At 43.8% G+C, this 17,509-nt stretch overlaps 1 protein-coding gene and 1 long non-coding RNA gene across 4 annotated transcripts; one reads left to right on the top strand and one right to left on the bottom strand.

Annotated features, from left to right (window-relative positions):
• Positions 1-3,494: 3,494 nt before the first annotated feature.
• Positions 3,495-7,991, bottom strand: LOC125746150 (uncharacterized). Of its 3 annotated transcripts, XR_007398862.1 has the most exons (3): positions 6,700-7,126; positions 4,850-4,993; positions 3,495-4,236 (listed from the first exon to the last, which is right to left on the bottom strand). It is a non-coding gene; the product is annotated as an uncharacterized LOC125746150 (long non-coding RNA). The 3 variants fall into 3 exon arrangements; XR_007398864.1 differs by lacking the exon at positions 6,700-7,126 and adding an exon at positions 7,857-7,991 and having other exon boundaries at positions 3,495-4,993; XR_007398863.1 differs by having other exon boundaries at positions 3,495-4,993; positions 6,700-7,127.
• Positions 7,923-15,909, top strand: enc1 (ectodermal-neural cortex 1). Its single transcript, XM_049019829.1, has 2 exons — positions 7,923-8,255; positions 9,252-15,909. Exon 2 carries the CDS (start codon positions 9,258-9,260, stop codon positions 11,031-11,033), a length of 1,776 nt encoding a protein of 591 aa, XP_048875786.1. The 5' UTR covers positions 7,923-8,255; positions 9,252-9,257; the 3' UTR covers positions 11,034-15,909.
• The last annotated feature ends 1,600 nt before the right edge of the window (positions 15,910-17,509 follow it).

The raw sequence follows: 17,509 nt of genomic DNA, 5'->3' as shown, positions 1-17,509 counted from the left end.
GGCTGTACTTTTGTGGCATTTAACACTTGCTGAGATTAATTGGAGTTACCAGATTGCCCATAGTTGTGTGTGTGTGTGTGTGTGTGTGAAGGGTGTATAAGTGTACTCTGTGATGGGTTGGTGCTCCATCCTGGGTTGCTCCCTGCCTAACGCCCATAGCCTCTGGGATAGGCTCCAGACCTCCCTCAACCCTGAACACGACAAGGAGTTTTAGAAAATGGATGGTTGCCTTTGTTTTGATTCGTTAACGAACTCATACAATGACACTTCCCATTTGCATAAAATAGATCTGAAACCCTTGTGTTCCAGTATGTCGAAAACTAGCCTGTAATTGACAGTAACTGGTGCTAAGGAGTAAGCTAAATACCACAAATCAGTCATGTGAGAAAAATAATAACTGTTTTGGCAAAAATCCAATTGTGGCATACGGAACTCACTGTACATGTAGATGATATACTACACCAGTAGATGGTGCATGTCAGTGACGGCCGGGGTACGACTCTCGTTCATCGACTCATCAACTCGTTTACAATGAGAACAAGAGACCAGAAGGAGTGACTGAGTAACCCACTCTCTCACCAACTCAGTCACTCCTTCAGATCAGTCATTCAATCATGACCAAAAGGTAGCTTATCTGAGTCTCTTATTCACTAACTCACTCAAATCACCCTTACATGTCTTACTGGCTTTCACTGACTATAGTCCAGAAAGAAAGCAGCTTTCTAGTCACATTTCTGAGCCAAGGTGAAGAATGAAAAGAATGAATCCATGCAGGGAAATGAACGCGAGTGTATGGTTCTTGTAAGTGACTCGTTCTCTAAGAATGAATTGTTCTCAAACATCACACCATTACCTGTCAGCAACCTTCATCTGGCAGCCACTGGTCCTATGTTCCTATTTGTATGTGTTTACCATAGGCGAACTGGTGGGCCCAAGTGTTCCTGGGCAGGGGTGAAAGTATGGGGGGGCGGGGGGTCTAGGAGAGAGGGATGGGTAAATTACCCTTAGTTTTCTTTAATCCAATATAAAGTTTGTGTGTGTGGGGGGGGGGGGGGGGGGGTAAAATCACCTGTTCTCTGAAGGAGGGTTAATTATAGCCATATTCGTAAAACAGGCCCCCTGATTGGTCAGTGTGCTCCACTCACATATTCATGGCAGGCCCCCATTTTCTAGACTCAGCCTACTAAACGCAATATAAATGTTGGTTCAAAGGTCCAATACAACAGGCCAATACATCAGCATCTTGTCCAATAAAATGAAATGTTTTTTTTCCAAGCATCACATGACCACAAATAAGTAATGTGAGAAAAATAATAAATATTGAATTATTGTCTGTTTTGTCAACATGTTAGCTATTCATGTTTGTTAAAAAAAACAGTTCATGACATAGTCAGCTACAGAGTCTGGCTAGCCCAAGGCTGCTTTGCTTTTAGTTGACATGACTAAACAAACCACAGTGTTCGATTTTATTTAAAAATGACAGTGGTTTGTTTCCTCCCACGGCTCCCAGTCAGACTCACAGTCATTCGAAATGCCACCTGCAAGCACTAGTGTTGCTGTTGTAGAAGCAAGCAATGTAGTTGTACTTAAATTTGGTTGTTTTCTTGTTCTGTTGTGATGGTGGAGCATGTGTTTGTCATCTGGATACAGTAAAATAAAACAATTGTGTCTGACAGCAGTGACAGGTATGTGTGTGTGGGTATATAAGTTGGGGGAAATGTGCTGTTGTGAAGCAAATAGATTTTTCTTCCTCTTTCTACATTTGATCTTTTAAAAACTGCTAAATATATATATATATATATATATATATATATATATATGATATATGTGTGTGCGTTTGTGTGTAGTTGAGTGTGTAGTGCGATTTTGTTGCCAAATGAATTGTTATGGGACGAGTCCACTTGCTTCCTGTTGACCCACCCATGCTATGATTTCTGGCTCTGCTCCTGGTATGCTATAAGGGTTTTTAAGATCATTCCCCTTGACACATTAAATAAGTTTACAATTTTTGTAATGCAGCCATAACTCAAACACTCATTTTTTTGGCCTCGTTGGAACTTTAATTTCATCATATTGCTTTGAAAACTCATGTTAAAGTGTGTGTTGTCAGACATCTTTTATAGCTGACACATACTGCTTATTGGCATTTAATCTATTATGACTCACCTTTGTAGCTGTGTCTGTTTAAAGTCTTATTTTCCCTGTGATGTTTCTATTATGTTGTCCATCCTTTGTAAAGTTGTGTGTGTGTGTATGTGTGTGTATACACACACACACACACACACACACACACACACACACAGGCTCTCCATGGCCCTGATCAGGATAAGCCGATTTAAGACGGATGTATGTACCACTGGAAACTAGCACAAATGGATTTTGCTATTTCTTGCATGTTCAGAATTAATGAACCAGTCATATGAAAGAAATGCAATGTGGAAATGTTTTTACAGGGTTGTGGTGGCTTATTGGGTACCACTGGTCCTTCATGCTTCCAAGGCTGAAGGTGTGAATCCTTTCTTTGCTGCATGTCCGTGAGGCCTGCATATTCTCTCCTCGTTGCACAGATTTGCACAGTTACGTTAGTACCACCTTTCTCATCCTGGTCCTCGGGGATCCCCAGACAGTCCATGTTTAAATGTGGGTGGTCTGGCACAGAGCTGGGAGGGAGCAAAAACGTGGACTGTGGGGGTCCTCAAGAATCAAGTTGAGGAACCATGCACTAGAACAATTAAAATCAGGAACAGGTCCTGAAAATGCAACAAAAGCAAAGTTTTGTTTCTACTGAAACCAATTAAACTTTTATAACCTACTTTCCTTTTAAAATCAAGCCTACAGAAAGCCTACTCCCTGCAAATACATGAACATGCAGTATGCAGGCATGGGGGAATGCATGTCCGTCTGTCATAATTACACTGTCCATTAAATGCCGGTACAGAAAATGAATGGATGGATATTTTCATATTGTATTCATGAAATTTCTTTATAGCTGGTTTTGCCATAAATTCATTTCAAACAGAGGGGTATTTCTTTGTGTTTTTACTTATCATCTGAGTGGGGTGAAAACAGACCATATGCCCAATTTTCCAACGCTGAGAAAATATTGCTTAAAACTACCTGAATGGTGGGTGATATTTTGACTCAGTGGGTGCTTAACCAGGGTTGGGAATCTGAATACTTCCCCAGCTGTGTGTGTGTGTAGATTCTATATATTTTCAACCTGTTGTGCAGGTTCCATGGGGTTTCCTTCTTTTCTGCTACAGTCCAGAGGCATGCCCTTAAGGAAATAGGTGTCTCTAGACTGCCCATAATGTGTGAATGTGTGCATGCCCTCTGACAGTCTGGCATATATAACGGGGTTCCCTGCCAAATTCCCTTTGCTGTGATCCTGTACTGAATGAGCAGTTTGAAGTTGCATGGATACTGTACATGTGGCCACTAGAGGACGCCATGTACAAAGCATTTTAATTTAACTAAAATGACCATCAGTTAGATAACATTTCTCTGTGTTTTATTACTTCATCATTCAACTCTTAATCCAAAATTTTACACACATGCAAAATTCGGGAACAAAAATTCTATGAATTGATGTAACAAAAAATGTCTTCCTGATTAAATATAATTCATGGCCCATTATGTTTCCTATCACTGCAAAAAAAGATATATTGTATGATTGTTCTTTCATCACAAATGAAGCCACCCATTATTTTAGCCTCTTGCTTTCAAAATCTTTCATCAAATTGTCAAAGTTCATCTCCCTGCCACACCATTTTCTGACACACGGTTTGTCCACAGTCAGTACTTTCACTTTTTTTTCATAGTATACACTTCCTTCTTACAGTACACAGTTGAATAAATTCTATAGTGCATTTCAAGAACACACAGGAACTGAAAATTATCATTTAAAAAATAAAATCTGCAGCAAGAAAACAGCAAAGGAAAATATTTCCTTTAAAGAAATATGAACAAATTTCATTTAAAATATTAACATCATGAGGACATTCACTTTATGCCTTTGAGTACCTGTACATTCCATTTAGTATTATTTTTGCTTCAGAACTCTTCACCTTGTCCACATGACTCTCTTCCCAAGAGTCACTCCACACATACAGTAAGGTCCAGTGAGCAGCTGATCTCTGCATCCGTCAGCTACGCTTCAGGCCACTGACCCTCTTCGGTTTCACGGTCATCCGACTTTCCATTCCAACGGCTACACGTACTTCTCTAACTTCCAGACTCCATGGCAAAAACAAAACATTCATAAAACATTCAAGCTGCAGACAAGCGATAAGCAACATCCCTGCCTCCACATTGTACCTCAAGTCACATTCCATTCTTTGTATTGACTATTCAAACCTCAAAATCCATGTTGTTCTACACTATAATTAGTTGTTTACCCCAAGTATTCCTATGCAATGAATAATAATGTTACTGCAAATTAAATTGACCAGTTATTTTCGATTAAAATCTGCATGCTTAATAAATTACCCATTTGTATAATTCTTATTACAAATTGTACATGATTCTTAGGACAAAATTATGCTCATCAAACCAAAACACTCAAATGGCTGATCTGGATAAAAAAAAAAGGATAGTTTGATCATATGTATGCAGCAGTTAATTATAATCATTTTTTTTTCCTTCTTTTCCTGGTGAAGGTCGCTATGGTGGCATGCCAATATCTTCTTTATTTTGCCACAGACTCCAGCTCATTCTGGGGAATCTCTAGAGGTTCCCAGGCCAGCTGGGAAATATAATCCCTCCGGCATATCCTGGGTCTGCCCTGGGTCCTCTGTCCAGTGGGACGTGCCCGGAACAGCAGCCTTGCAATATGCCAGAACCATCTCACCTGACTCTTCTCAACCTCGAGAAGCAGTGGCAATGTTTCAAGGTCCCTCCGGAAGTCTGAACTCCTCACCCGGTCACTGAGAGTGTGTCCAACCATCCTGTGGAGAAGCCTCCTGTCTGGATGAGGCCAACAGCATGGCAGCACCTGCCAATGACAGGGATGTTGGTTCTAGCCCCCCATACCAAACAGCCTTTCAGTCACGATTGCAAATTCTTTCTGTCCATAAAAAAAATCACAAATAGAAGTGGAAACATGAAGGACCTTTGAGGGAAGCCAGCTACTTCAATTTTGTACCAAGGGTGCAGACACAGCCTTTGTTGCCTTCGTACAACAACCAAATATCAATCAGTATTGTCCCCAGTGCCCTGTATTCCTGTACCACGACACATTTCCATGCAGCTTCTCCCTGCCTACAAATGATGCCACAGTCTACACGTGATATTCCCACAGACCCTCACACAGCTATCCGAGGGAGTAGACTTGACCTACTGTTTCATTTCAGTTGGGCTTGACTCTGGATTGTTCATCTGCAATCCTTTGTTCGGCCACTGGGTGGAATCTCCCATCCAGCACCCTGGCACAGGTTGTTTTCCCAGGGAAACTGAGAAGGGTGATTCCCCTGTGGTTGGGATTGACCCTCTGGTCCCCCATTATTATAAATATGGACCACCATCTCATTTGCCAGGCTGGGGCTACTTTTCATCCCATATTGAAGAGGCATATCATCTATGCCACCTCAACAACATTCACGTTCTCTGGATGGATTTCTGAATCTTTTCCACCATGCAGACCTCTGACCACCATATTGACTCCAGCTGCAGCGATAGACTCTAATTCACGAGACGGTTCCAACACTGCCTCCTGGTGAGAAGGCATATCCACCAGGTTGAGGAGTTCCTCAAAGTGTTCCGTTCACTGCTTGATAATATTCCCAGAGCTGGTCAGCACTTCACCTCCCTGGCTGAAGGCAGCCTGAGCAAGATCCCACCTCCCCTCCAGTTCTTGAATGGTTTTCCAAATAAGCATTGTCTCTCTCCCTGGCCACTCCAAACTCCTCCCATGCACAAACCTTGACTTACATGACTGCCTTGGCTACAGACTTTCAATTGTCTCAGGATAGGGTTACCACATAATCCATGCCAGATAGGACACGTTGAACTACTTCAGGTTTACAAACTACTTTAAAACGGAAAAGCTCCTGAGCTTGGCTAAATACTTCAGTTCTTCTTGTGTTTTGAATGGTTTGTTTCCTTGATTGAAAGACATTGGTGACAAATGCATGATCACAGGAGACTGACCAATCAGCACACAGTAAGAACTCATTGCTTAAGGGGGTTATTGCACAAAGCAGGATTTCTTCATTAGCCAGGCAACTTATGCCAAATGTAAGGACTGACCAATAGGAATGTCACTAACCAATCTTCCTATTGGATAGTTTTTACAATTGCCTTAGGTTATGCAGATAATTGGGAAATTCTGCTTTGCGGAATACCCTCTAGTCCTTTTAAATCGAAGTGGTAGTTTATAAATCCTACCCTAGCTTAAATAGTCACCCCTGACATGGGGTGGTGACCCTATCTCAGGAGACCCCCATATATTGGGTTCTTCACCACCGATATCTACCAGCAGGTCCAAGCATCATGGTCGCTATCCTCACAGACCGCTTTCTGACCACAACTCTTTGCAACCACTGCCCCACCTGAGACCTTGAACATGGTCTGTTCAGACTCCCTGTCCCTGACCTCACTTGGCACTCCGGATAAGTTTTTCTGGAAGCGTACACTAAAGTTTCTGCCAGACATTCCCAGGAAACAGTGACTGCTCATCTGGGTGGTATTGGTTCATCTGACCTCCTTCCCATGTACTGAATCCAACTCCACAGCAAATGGGGATCAGTTGATAGCGGTCCCACTCTTCATTTAACTGTCCAAAAACACATGACCTCAGGTCAGACGACACGACTATAAAATCCTTCATTGAGCTCTGGCTTGGCATGCTCTGGTAGCAGGTACACTTATGAACATCCTTATGTTCGAAAACGGTGTTTGTTATGCACAATCCATGGCTTACACACATCTTATAACAAATCACTACTCCAGTTTCGATCTGGCTGGACATTCTGCCTAATCATACCACTCCAGGTATCGTCATTGTTAAATAAATACAAACATATAGATTTAAAGAACAGTAGCTATAAAGGTATTGCAAAAATAAAAAGTTCTGCTAAATGATCGCCGTTTGTAATAATTGAACATATTTATAGCAAACGTTTATAAAAATTAACCAGTCACCAGGTGGCGCTGTTACGATATTAGTCATTTTGTGACCACCAATGTCCAGTATCTCGTTCAAAAGATGCAACATGAAATTATAGCCAACACAAAAGACAAACGGAGATTTATTTTGGTATCAATAGTTAGTGACTTGCGCGTGTATTTTAACTGATATTTCAATAATTTGTGTATTTAACCAGACCACAAAATAGGTCTAAATGTTCCCCTCCATTATAGGAAATGTAACGGTCAGCCCTTCTCGAGCCCTACTGGTATTTTTTCCCGTTTCTCCAGTGAAATAAGGTTCAGCGCCTGTTAGCCATACAAAACTTTAGTAGTCCTCATTACCTTATTTCCCTGAAGACAAAGATCCATTTATGCCAGCCACAGAAATACCATTTACACCCTGAAATTACAGGGATAATGCCTATAAATTCTATGGCTTCTTTGATAATTGGGTAACATGGCATCGATTTTTGTTGTTGATTTTAATCAATACGTTATCAACGCAAATCCATTTCACGCATACGAATCGGGTTTCAGGGCAGTAATGTCCCAAGTGGGACCTGAACTTAACATGTATAGATTTCTGTTACGAGATCTTCCACACGGAGAGGGCACGCCTGTCTGCCTGTGTATTCTTTGTTACCGACAGTTTCGGCGTCTTCCCAGCCTAGCTGATGCTTTGCATGTCCCCTCCCCTTTACCACAAACCCCACCCGTTTTACACATACCCCACCCACTATCCGCCTCTCACACATGACCGTCCCGCCCGTGGATCAGTAAAAGCACGGCCAACGAGCCGGGTCCGGAGAACGACGAGAGCTGCGCTGTGGGCAGTACGACCGCGACCACAAACTCGACTCAGATCGCTTTTTAGGAGACATCCTGATACACCGCTGTATGGACAGCCGATAGCCATATAAACTGCAATTGCGTCCTTGCTATATAGCAGCGCGCAACGAAGAGAAAAGGGACCACGCAAGGGAGACACCACCTTAATAGCGACTCATCTCGCCATCCAAGAAACTGGAATCTGAAGTATCCAGTTTCGGCTCCATCGTGGCATTCCCCAGGTGGCATGTTCCAAGGCTGCCATTTATCGATCTGAACTCCTGCTTTCACCCGAAGAGGTACGTCGCACCGCGTTACATCTACACCGTAACAGGCATTAAAACACCTTTTGCGATCGGCGCTCCGATCGGGCGAGGTTTAAAACACGCGCTAGTCAGTGTGATCGCCGACTTCCTGCGTGGCTTCCACCAGCCCTTTGATGACTACACGTTATCTATTAATTATCAAATCGACAATGAGGGAAGCAATTAAACAATGAACGTCACTGTTGCGCTGTCACGTGCGGTAGCAGCCTACAAGATCAAGTGTATTTACCTGAATTTTTTATTAATTGGGCTGGTATAATTACCAAGCAGGTAACTCGTCACCCCAATTTAACTTAATAGGTACGTAATGTCGCATTAAAATATTTTAATTTTGGAAAAGCTGTACAAAAGAAATAGATTTGTTATAAAAGAATGCATAAAGTATATTGAGTGCATCTAAGTGTTTTTCACATGTGTTCTATTATTGTGTAAAATATAATGTTTCGCAAGTAATACTTCTAATAAACGCTATTCGGTTACCATCTCGAACAGATGTGAGTAGTATAGATTCCCGAAAGGCTGATCTCAGCCGTCTTATCACTGTTTGCAATGTCCATAAGCTGGTGTGTTTCAGTGTGAGGTTACAACGATAACTTGTCTGAAACGTTTCCGTTTCCTGCTGCTTTTACTCGTTTGTCAAACAAACTATGCGTTACTCATTTATTTACGCTGATACTGAGTGCTAATATGAACCAGTCAAATAAGAATGACTGTACACGGAGTATTTAAATGTTTATCTTATACTTATTTTGCTTGCAGTAGGTTACTGATACTTAAAAGGCACTTGCGAGCCCCTGCTTTATTGCGTTAACCGCAACGTTTGTGCAAATGAATTATTAATACCTGTCAATTGTCAGCGGTTCCAAAATGCAGTGGAATGAAACATTTCCAGTTTATATATAAGCATATTTTAAATATTTCACTCTTGCACTTATTATTTTAACCTTTCCTCCTTTTCTTCTCATGTAGGGTTCAATGAAAATGTCCATCATTGTCCATGAGAACCGCAAGTCGCGGGCCAGCTCTGGCTCCATGAACATCTACCTGTTCCACAAGTCGTCCTACGCAGACAGCGTGCTGATGCACCTTAATGCCCTGCGGCAGCAGAGGCTCTTCACTGATGTTCTGCTACACGCCGGGAACCGGACCTTCCCCTGCCACCGGGCAGTACTGGCTGCCTGCAGCCGCTACTTTGAGGCGATGTTCAGTGGTGGCCTGCGTGAGAGCCAGGCCAGAGAGGTCAACTTTCACGACTCCATTCACCCCGAGGTGCTGGAGCTCCTGCTGGATTACGCCTACTCGTCACGGGTGATCATCAATGAGGAGAACGCAGAGTCCCTGCTGGAGGCAGGAGACATGCTGGAGTTCCAGGACATCCGAGACGCCTGTGCCGAGTTCCTAGAAAAGAACCTGCACCCCACCAACTGCTTGGGCATGCTTCTGCTCTCTGACGCTCACCAATGCGCCAAGCTGTCCGAGCTCTCCTGGGGCATGTGCCTCAGTAACTTCCCAACCATATGCAAGACGGAGGACTTCCTCCAGCTGCCCAAAGACATACTGGTGCAGCTGCTCTCCCACGAGGAGCTTGAGACGGAGGACGAGCGGCTTGTTTACGAGTCGGCCCTCAACTGGGTCAACTTTGACCTGGAGCGGAGACACTGCCACCTCCCGGAGCTCCTACGCACTGTCAGACTCGCCCTCCTGCCTGCCGTCTTCCTCATGGAGAACGTGTCCACAGAGGAGCTCATCAACAAACAGGTGAAGAGCAAGGAACTGGTGGACGAGGCAATACGGTGCAAGCTGAAGATCCTGCAGAACGACGGCGTCGTTACGAGTTTGTGCGCCCGGCCCCGCAAGACCAGCCATGCCCTCTTCCTGCTAGGAGGCCAGACCTTCATGTGTGACAAGCTGTACCTTGTGGACCAGAAAGCCAAAGAGATCATCCCCAAAGCCGATATCCCCAGCCCTCGCAAGGAGTTCAGTGCCTGCGCCATTGGCTGCAAGGTCTACGTCACCGGCGGGAGAGGTTCCGAAAATGGGGTGTCGAAAGACGTTTGGGTGTACGACACCCTGCACGAAGAATGGTGCAAGGCAGCCCCTATGCTCATCGCCCGGTTCGGGCACGGCTCGGCGGAGCTGAAGCACTGCCTCTTCGTGGTGGGTGGGCACACAGCGGCCACCGGCTGCCTCCCCGCCTCCCCGTCGGTGTCACTCAAGCAGGTGGAGCAGTACGACCCCACCACCAATAAGTGGACCATGGTGGCACCGCTCCGCGAGGGCGTGAGCAACGCAGCCGTGGTGAGCGTCAAGCTGAAGCTCTTCGCCTTCGGCGGTACCAGCGTCAGCCACGACAAGCTGCCCAAGGTGCAGTGCTACGACCCGCTGGAGAACCGCTGGACCGTACCCGCCACTTGCCCGCAGCCTTGGCGCTACACGGCTGCTGCCGTGCTGGGCAGCCAGATTTTCGTCATGGGTGGGGACACTGAGTTCTCTGCGTGCTCCGCCTACAAGTTCAGCAGCGAGACATACCAGTGGACTAAGGTGGGCGACGTGACGGCCAAGCGCATGAGCTGCCAGGCGGTGGCATCGGGGAACAAGCTCTACGTGGTGGGTGGCTACTTTGGCACGCAGAGGTGCAAAACCCTGGACTGCTACGACCCTACGCTGGACACCTGGAACAGCATCACCACCGTGCCATATTCGCTGATCCCCACAGCCTTCGTCAGCACGTGGAAACACCTTCCAGCGTAGGGGCTGACCCCCGACCCCCCCCCCCCCTCCCCTCCAGGTATGAAACTGAGCCTCCTATTTCTGGAACGTAAAGTGATATTATGCATTTCAAGTTCTGAACTTCATCATACATTTCTGGCATGATTAGCTGTCAGCTCCATGGTAGCTAATTGTTTTTGCTGGAGTTTATAGTTTTAAACTTCAACTGCATATGCAGAAGAAAGCGAGATTATTCCCTTTACTGTGAGGGGAACGTCAAATTTTGAATTTTATCAGTGGGGTTCTCGTGTGACTGGATTTTTAATGGGATGTGGTAATTGTCAATTGCCTGGAACAAACCTAAGCGGTACGGCCTGATAAATAGTCTTTCTGTTATTTTATACTATGTAATATGCGGGGTACTCGTACGCATCATTTTCATGTCCGATTTTGACCTTAAGCTCTGCAACCTTATCTATGCTCTGAAACCTGTCCTTAGAAATCCTGTGAACCAAAATGCAGCGTATGAACAGATGGTTCAAGTAGTAATTGGGCGGCGGCATTAGGCAGCGGGTAACGGACATGTCAGAGTAATTGCAGGATAATTACATGAGCTCTGCCGTCAGCCACACCTTAAAACTGTGCCTCTCGCAAGGCTGTCTGTTGATTTGTGTCTTGTGCCGGAGTAACAGTGTCTGTCTGTAGGTCGCCCAGCTCTCTAGCTCCTTATATTTTGTCAGGTGGATTGTGAGAAGCTTTACGCGGATATGAGACGAGCACTGTCTGAAAAGGTTTACTGGATTAGCCCCCTCCCAGCTTTTCCGCTGCAGTCTGGCTACCGTTCGGCTCCACGGCCATCAGTCGAGTCTGCTACGCCGTTATAACCAGGCAGGGTGCAACTTGTATTGGCAGCCTTCGTTTTTGGCTAGAAATTCAGCTAATGGCTCAGTGTCTCTGTGAACTAAATGATTAGGAACTGTCTGCCTGGGGTACCCCGGGGAGGTATTGGAGTTTTCTCTGGTGATTAGTAATAATAGAAATATCTAAAAGGATCGAGGAGGCAAGTAATTATATTTCATAGCGGTACGTAATTTAAGAGAGAATTTCATTTATAGATGTCTAAAACTACGAGCGTAAACATAATGATGATATTAGATATTGATTGTGAATTCGCAGTCCATTCCATAGAAATGATTGTCATAACAGAAGACTTACTTTGCCCCAGGACGACAGTGGAAACGGGTACACAGTGAATTAAGGGGGGCTCCCAATAAACATAGGCCATTAGTGACTGGTCTGGCACGGATCCCCATGAAGCCCTTTTACCAGTGTCCCGAAAGCGCCGGTCAGGAATTCCACTGGCAGTTTTCTTTGCATATTGAATGTTGCCCACCTAGGTTGGGCAGTAAATTTTTAAAGCAGCAGCCCCTTTGTGGAGGCGGTATTAATGCATTTAAAAGAGTTGTGAGCCTCTTCGGCAGGGGGCCCGGGAACAATGTTATTGTCTCCCCCCCCCCTTGGGCCGCAGCGACTGCCCCCGATCTCTGGCCGTTCACACGGCTTCCCGGGCTGCTGGCCTTGGAGGGCTTGACTTGAGCAGTAAAGCGAACTGTGTTACACCCAATGGTTACAACTTTAGCAGTGATGCTGGGCGAATTCCAGGCTTATAACTTGGGGATTTGAAACCAAAAGTCTAATTTGAACATCATATAAATTTTTGAAAATTTATAGTAAGTATGATCATGAGAATCAACTTTTATTTGATACAGCCAGAGTACAAAGGCCTTGTTTTGATGTGTTTGGTCACATTAAAGTAAATCACAAAAATAATCTAATATAGAGTAATACAGAGATTTTTAAAAAGCTAATGTTGGGGGATATTTGAAATGATCTATTTAAGGATCTTTTTTCTTCTTCTGTGATTCTGTTGGGACTTTGGAGTCAATTACTTCTGAACTGCAAATCATATTTATGACCCCCCAATTAAAGAATGCTTCAGTGAGGCTGGGTGCGAGGCCGCAGCAGGGAAACAAAATTGCTGTTGTCCATATTCTCTACATCTCAGGACCCAGCAGTGGAGACCCCCAGACCCCTGGGGTGAATAAATCTTTGAAACGCATATCATGTCTGCATTACATATTGACATTCCAGGGCCATAAAATCCCAGCAGACAAGCTTGTAACTTCTGCTTTAAATCTCAACAGTGTGACAGTAAACAATCACTGAAGTAAACGCATAAACAGTGTCGGTTATATATGTAAGTAAAGTAAAAACGTCTAACGTTTAATATCTCCAGTGTTTGTGGCCTATATGTTCAGGATGACTTGGGCTTTATTTACTTTGGAGAAGGCGGGTTTGTTCTGACTCTCGGATGTGGGATATGCCTAAGATGATAAACCTCATTAAAAAGCCTTAAAACTGAGGGCAAATTTAACTTTAGACACAGTCATTTCTGTATGCTTTTTATTTGCTTCCTATTGTTCAGTTTCGTGACATTTCTGTTTTGTTTTTTCCTCCCACAGATTTTTCCTGCGTTTTCAGCACATCTACTGGATTTAAACTGTGAAGAGGCACAATCTGAAAGTCCTGTGCAGTTAGAAACACACTTTACATTTACACATAGACTATGTAAGTGAATTCACTCGTTTAGGTTAATGATTCCTTCATTAAATTTCTGACAATCTCTTAATTTAGTTGGTCATGCCTTGAAGTATATATTGTTTCGGAAAACAGGATTTACTTGGGGGGGCATTTTTTTTATTGCCTCCCTGCATCTTCCACAATGTTTTTCCAGACAGTATATTTTTCAGCTCATGGCATTGATTTGGCATCAGTTTTTCTCCCACTGCAAAATTAATTTCAATAGTAGCAAATTGCTGCACAGGACAAACTATGAAGGAAAAACTGTTGTTGTTTGGGAGCGACGGGCGCTTGCAAGCGGTGTGTTTTTAAGCTGTACCACAAAGTGGATTCAATGAAGGATCGACCCCCCCCCGTCCTTTTTGGGAACTAAGAATGAGGATAATCGTTTATCTGGCCCTTTTAGGAAGCACATGTGGGGGAGGGGGAAGAAATGGACTTTTTTTTTTTTGTGTTTTGTTTCTTCCCACCAAAACAGACAAAGCTGTGCATGGACAGGTGTAACGTTTGTCATTGCTGCGGCCTGAAGTTTTGACGGGCCAGAGTGTGAACGCTAGCTGCATCGTGGGAGAAGCAGCGAAACATGCCCTGACATGTCCTCCTGAGTGAGGATCCAGCTGGTCTCCTCGGAAAAGGTGCTCCAGGAGACTCTGAGAGAAGTCCATGGGGCCTTTACCCCCCTCCCCCAGGGCGGACACTAGCCGTGATTAAAGGAAATGTACTATTTTCTTTATAATGCAACATAACAATAAGGAAATGCTTGTCTTAAGTCTTTGTCTTGGCTTTAAAGGTGTTTTATTTATGAGAATTAAATGTCTTTTTGTTTTTGCTATTTTTATTTTCAACTTTAATTTATTGTTTGCTCTCATTCCGGAATGGACGCGCGGACTGTCTTTACATAAACATGCATGGCCCTTGCTTCCTGTAGATTGGGCTCCTTTGCACATGTTGAGTTTCTCTGAAGTAGGAAATGTTTTTGGGGTTTTAGCGGGAGGGTGGGTGGTGTATTTATTTGCCCTAACGCGGGTGGCTGAAAGGTTCTTGGAGTATCTCAGGATCTGAATGGTTGAGGGGCAGGGGATTAACAGCCCAGGTGACCTGCAAGGCCTTCGGTGGCAGCCAATGAGAGGCAGTGCAGCTGACTTAAGAGGAAGGAGGCTGAACCGTGTAGTGCTGGCATCAGTACGGGTTGTTAGCTCGTGTGGGGTGCGGTCCCTCTGATTTGCATCATGCAGGGGATCACGGGTGAGGCCCAGGAGGAGTCAAACAGGGACACTGCGAATGTGTAAAGAGAGCAGCTGCATCGTGTTCGTTATGTGTCTTCGAGGCTGGTGTTGTACTATGACGTCTTCCCTTCCTGTTAAATGACATACAGCCGCTTCTGACTATGATCTGCTGATCCTCACTCAGCTCAGCCCAACTGCAGCGTCACTGTAGAAGTCACCAATTCATAAATGTACAGAACTATGTTATACAAAAAAAAAAAACTTAAGATCCAAAGAGGAAATGGGGCGGGGGGAAAGTATGTATGTGTATATGTGTAAATATACACCAGCATTTGTAGTATGGACTTGTCAACTTCTATAACTCGTTCATTGTCTGGAAGTAGGTCTGCAGGCATGCTCAAAGCTTAACCATAAGCAGAAATGCAGCACGTTATCTGCAAATGAACTGCACAACCTCGCATTTATAATGGTGAAATTTTACACAATTTGTGAAGACTAATATTTTTTATTTGTTTTAAACAGATGATCATAGATAGTCATGTTAAAAAAATGTAACAGGGGTTACAAAAAAGAGAGGAAAACGACCCTTACGCCCCTCTGGGATTTCTGGAGATACTTTATTGGTCTAAAAACTTTAGCCTGTTTTTACCCACACAAAACCCCAACCTTCTTCATGCTGTACTTCAGATCCTTGCCATCAGCCAAGGGGCTGGGGGTTCATTCTGTACTAGAGTTCCCATAGAAACGGTCAACAATGAATCCCAGAACACATTTTTTGTTGTGTAATTGAGTTCCCCCCCCCACCCTCCAGTCCTTGACACCTGTTCTGAAAGAGAGGTTGCAGTTGTGCATTGTCTTTTTCCTCTTTGACAATATGCATATACAAAGAAAAGCAAAAAGATGAAATGTGTCAGTATGGATATGTTTCAGTTTTGTCTTATTTAGATAATTCTTTTGACTACTGCATTTTAACAGTTTTGTACAAGTGAATTTTTTTTTCACAATGTGAAATGCGTATCTAATAAACAAGAGTTTTTCTCTTTGCTGTAAAATATTATCCGGCTTTCATAACTAAAACAAACATGTTTTGTTCATGGTATGAGGTTCTTAGATGATATTTGTTTGAATGTTTTTATTACAGTGGTTATAATTCGTATCAGCTTGACACACATTCCTAGACGAGTCACATGTAAGTTTGAGAGTATTTTCCCATAGAATTATTTTGACATCAATCAAAGGAGACTGGAATGAGGAAATGAGAATCCTTCCACCCAAAGTCATTGCCACATTTTTCACATTTTTTGGCAGCTAAAGAGAAGCGTGGAGGATTTTCATTGTCCCATGGTAAATTGGATAGATTAGTAAACGTCCTTTGTTGTGTAGCAGAGAAACTGAAATCATCTTATCTATGGGTTTTAGTTAAGCAAGCTACACAAGAACAAGAGGAACCAAGCCTGGCTATTTTCCTTTTTCTGTTAAGTCACCGTGGAAACCGTGACCTTTCGCTGTAAGTAACAGGGGCTGACCCCTTATTATCGCGTTTAAGCGATGATCTTTCCGAAACCGGTTTCCTGATTTCCTTTACACACGTGGAGCCCTTTTCCCATGACTTGCATGTAGGTGAATTTTGTTTGTTTGTCCTGCTTTCACACAGCACAATGATATGTTTACATTCCTCCCAAACACAAGTTGAAAGACATCAGTTATACTGGCTCTTGAACGTTACTGCAGGTCTGGATATAACTCTTCTTCCCACAGTGTACAGAAAACATTCAATCTCAATAAACGTGTCCAATGTGGACTGAGGAAGATTCAAATGCTCATGACCTTGTGTCGATTTCCAGTTCAAATCACATGGCTGGCAGAGTCATATCACTGTTGGGACCTTGAGCAAGACCCTTAAACCCATCTGCTTCAAGGACTGGCTGATACTGCTCCGGTGCTTGTCTTAGCATCTGCTAAATAAGCCAACCCCCAGGGACCCCCAGACAATCCAGGTTTTTGCTCCCTCTCAGCCCCCTGCCAGACGGCCCACATTTCTGCTGGGAGAGAGCAAAAACATGTACTGTCTGGGGCTCCCTGAGGACCAGTTCAAGAAACACTGTGCTAAAGTATTTAAAAATGAAATAAAATGCACAATTATGGATGTTTATTGTGCATCTGCACGGAGAGAAAGATGATTTTATGGCATGTGAAGGAGAATGACCTATCAGAGCAACGATGGTGGTACCTGCATGAATGGGAATTGTGGGAAGGGACCATCCGCCAGCACAATGGTTTGTGTGACCCGATGACAGAAACATCATTTATTAAGCAGGTAAGCAGCGGAAGTAAGAACAAGCAAGGTGGGCCGGTCAAACAGGCAGTTATGGGTTTGGAGGACACAGAGCATTAACTAGAGCGAAACTTCCGGGTGCGGATGAACTAAATCTGGCATGCTTACATAGACTTAAGTGATGGAATGTAAATCTGAATGAAACTGAAATCATTTTTTGCATAGTCTGACCCTATATCTCATTTTTTAAACCCATAACAAGAACAGCAAACTGTAACAAGCGATAAAGGCCTGCAAAGAGTATAAATAGCTTTATCAAACCTGCACTCACCCAAATCTAATTCTAATCTGCAGGAAAAAAATGTCAAGGCAAAACA

The sequence above is a fragment of the Brienomyrus brachyistius genome, chromosome 7 (genome assembly GCF_023856365.1).
Source record: "Brienomyrus brachyistius isolate T26 chromosome 7, BBRACH_0.4, whole genome shotgun sequence".
Classification (NCBI taxonomy): Eukaryota; Metazoa; Chordata; class Actinopteri; order Osteoglossiformes; family Mormyridae; genus Brienomyrus; species Brienomyrus brachyistius.
The sequence above is the reverse complement of the archived record's forward strand: the minus strand, read 5'-3'. Positions and strand labels throughout refer to the sequence as shown.

Coding starts and splice junctions, on each gene's coding strand:
- enc1 (XM_049019829.1), top strand. CDS start 9,258: ATGAAAATGTCCATCATTGTCCATGAGAACCGCAAGTCGCGGGCCAGC.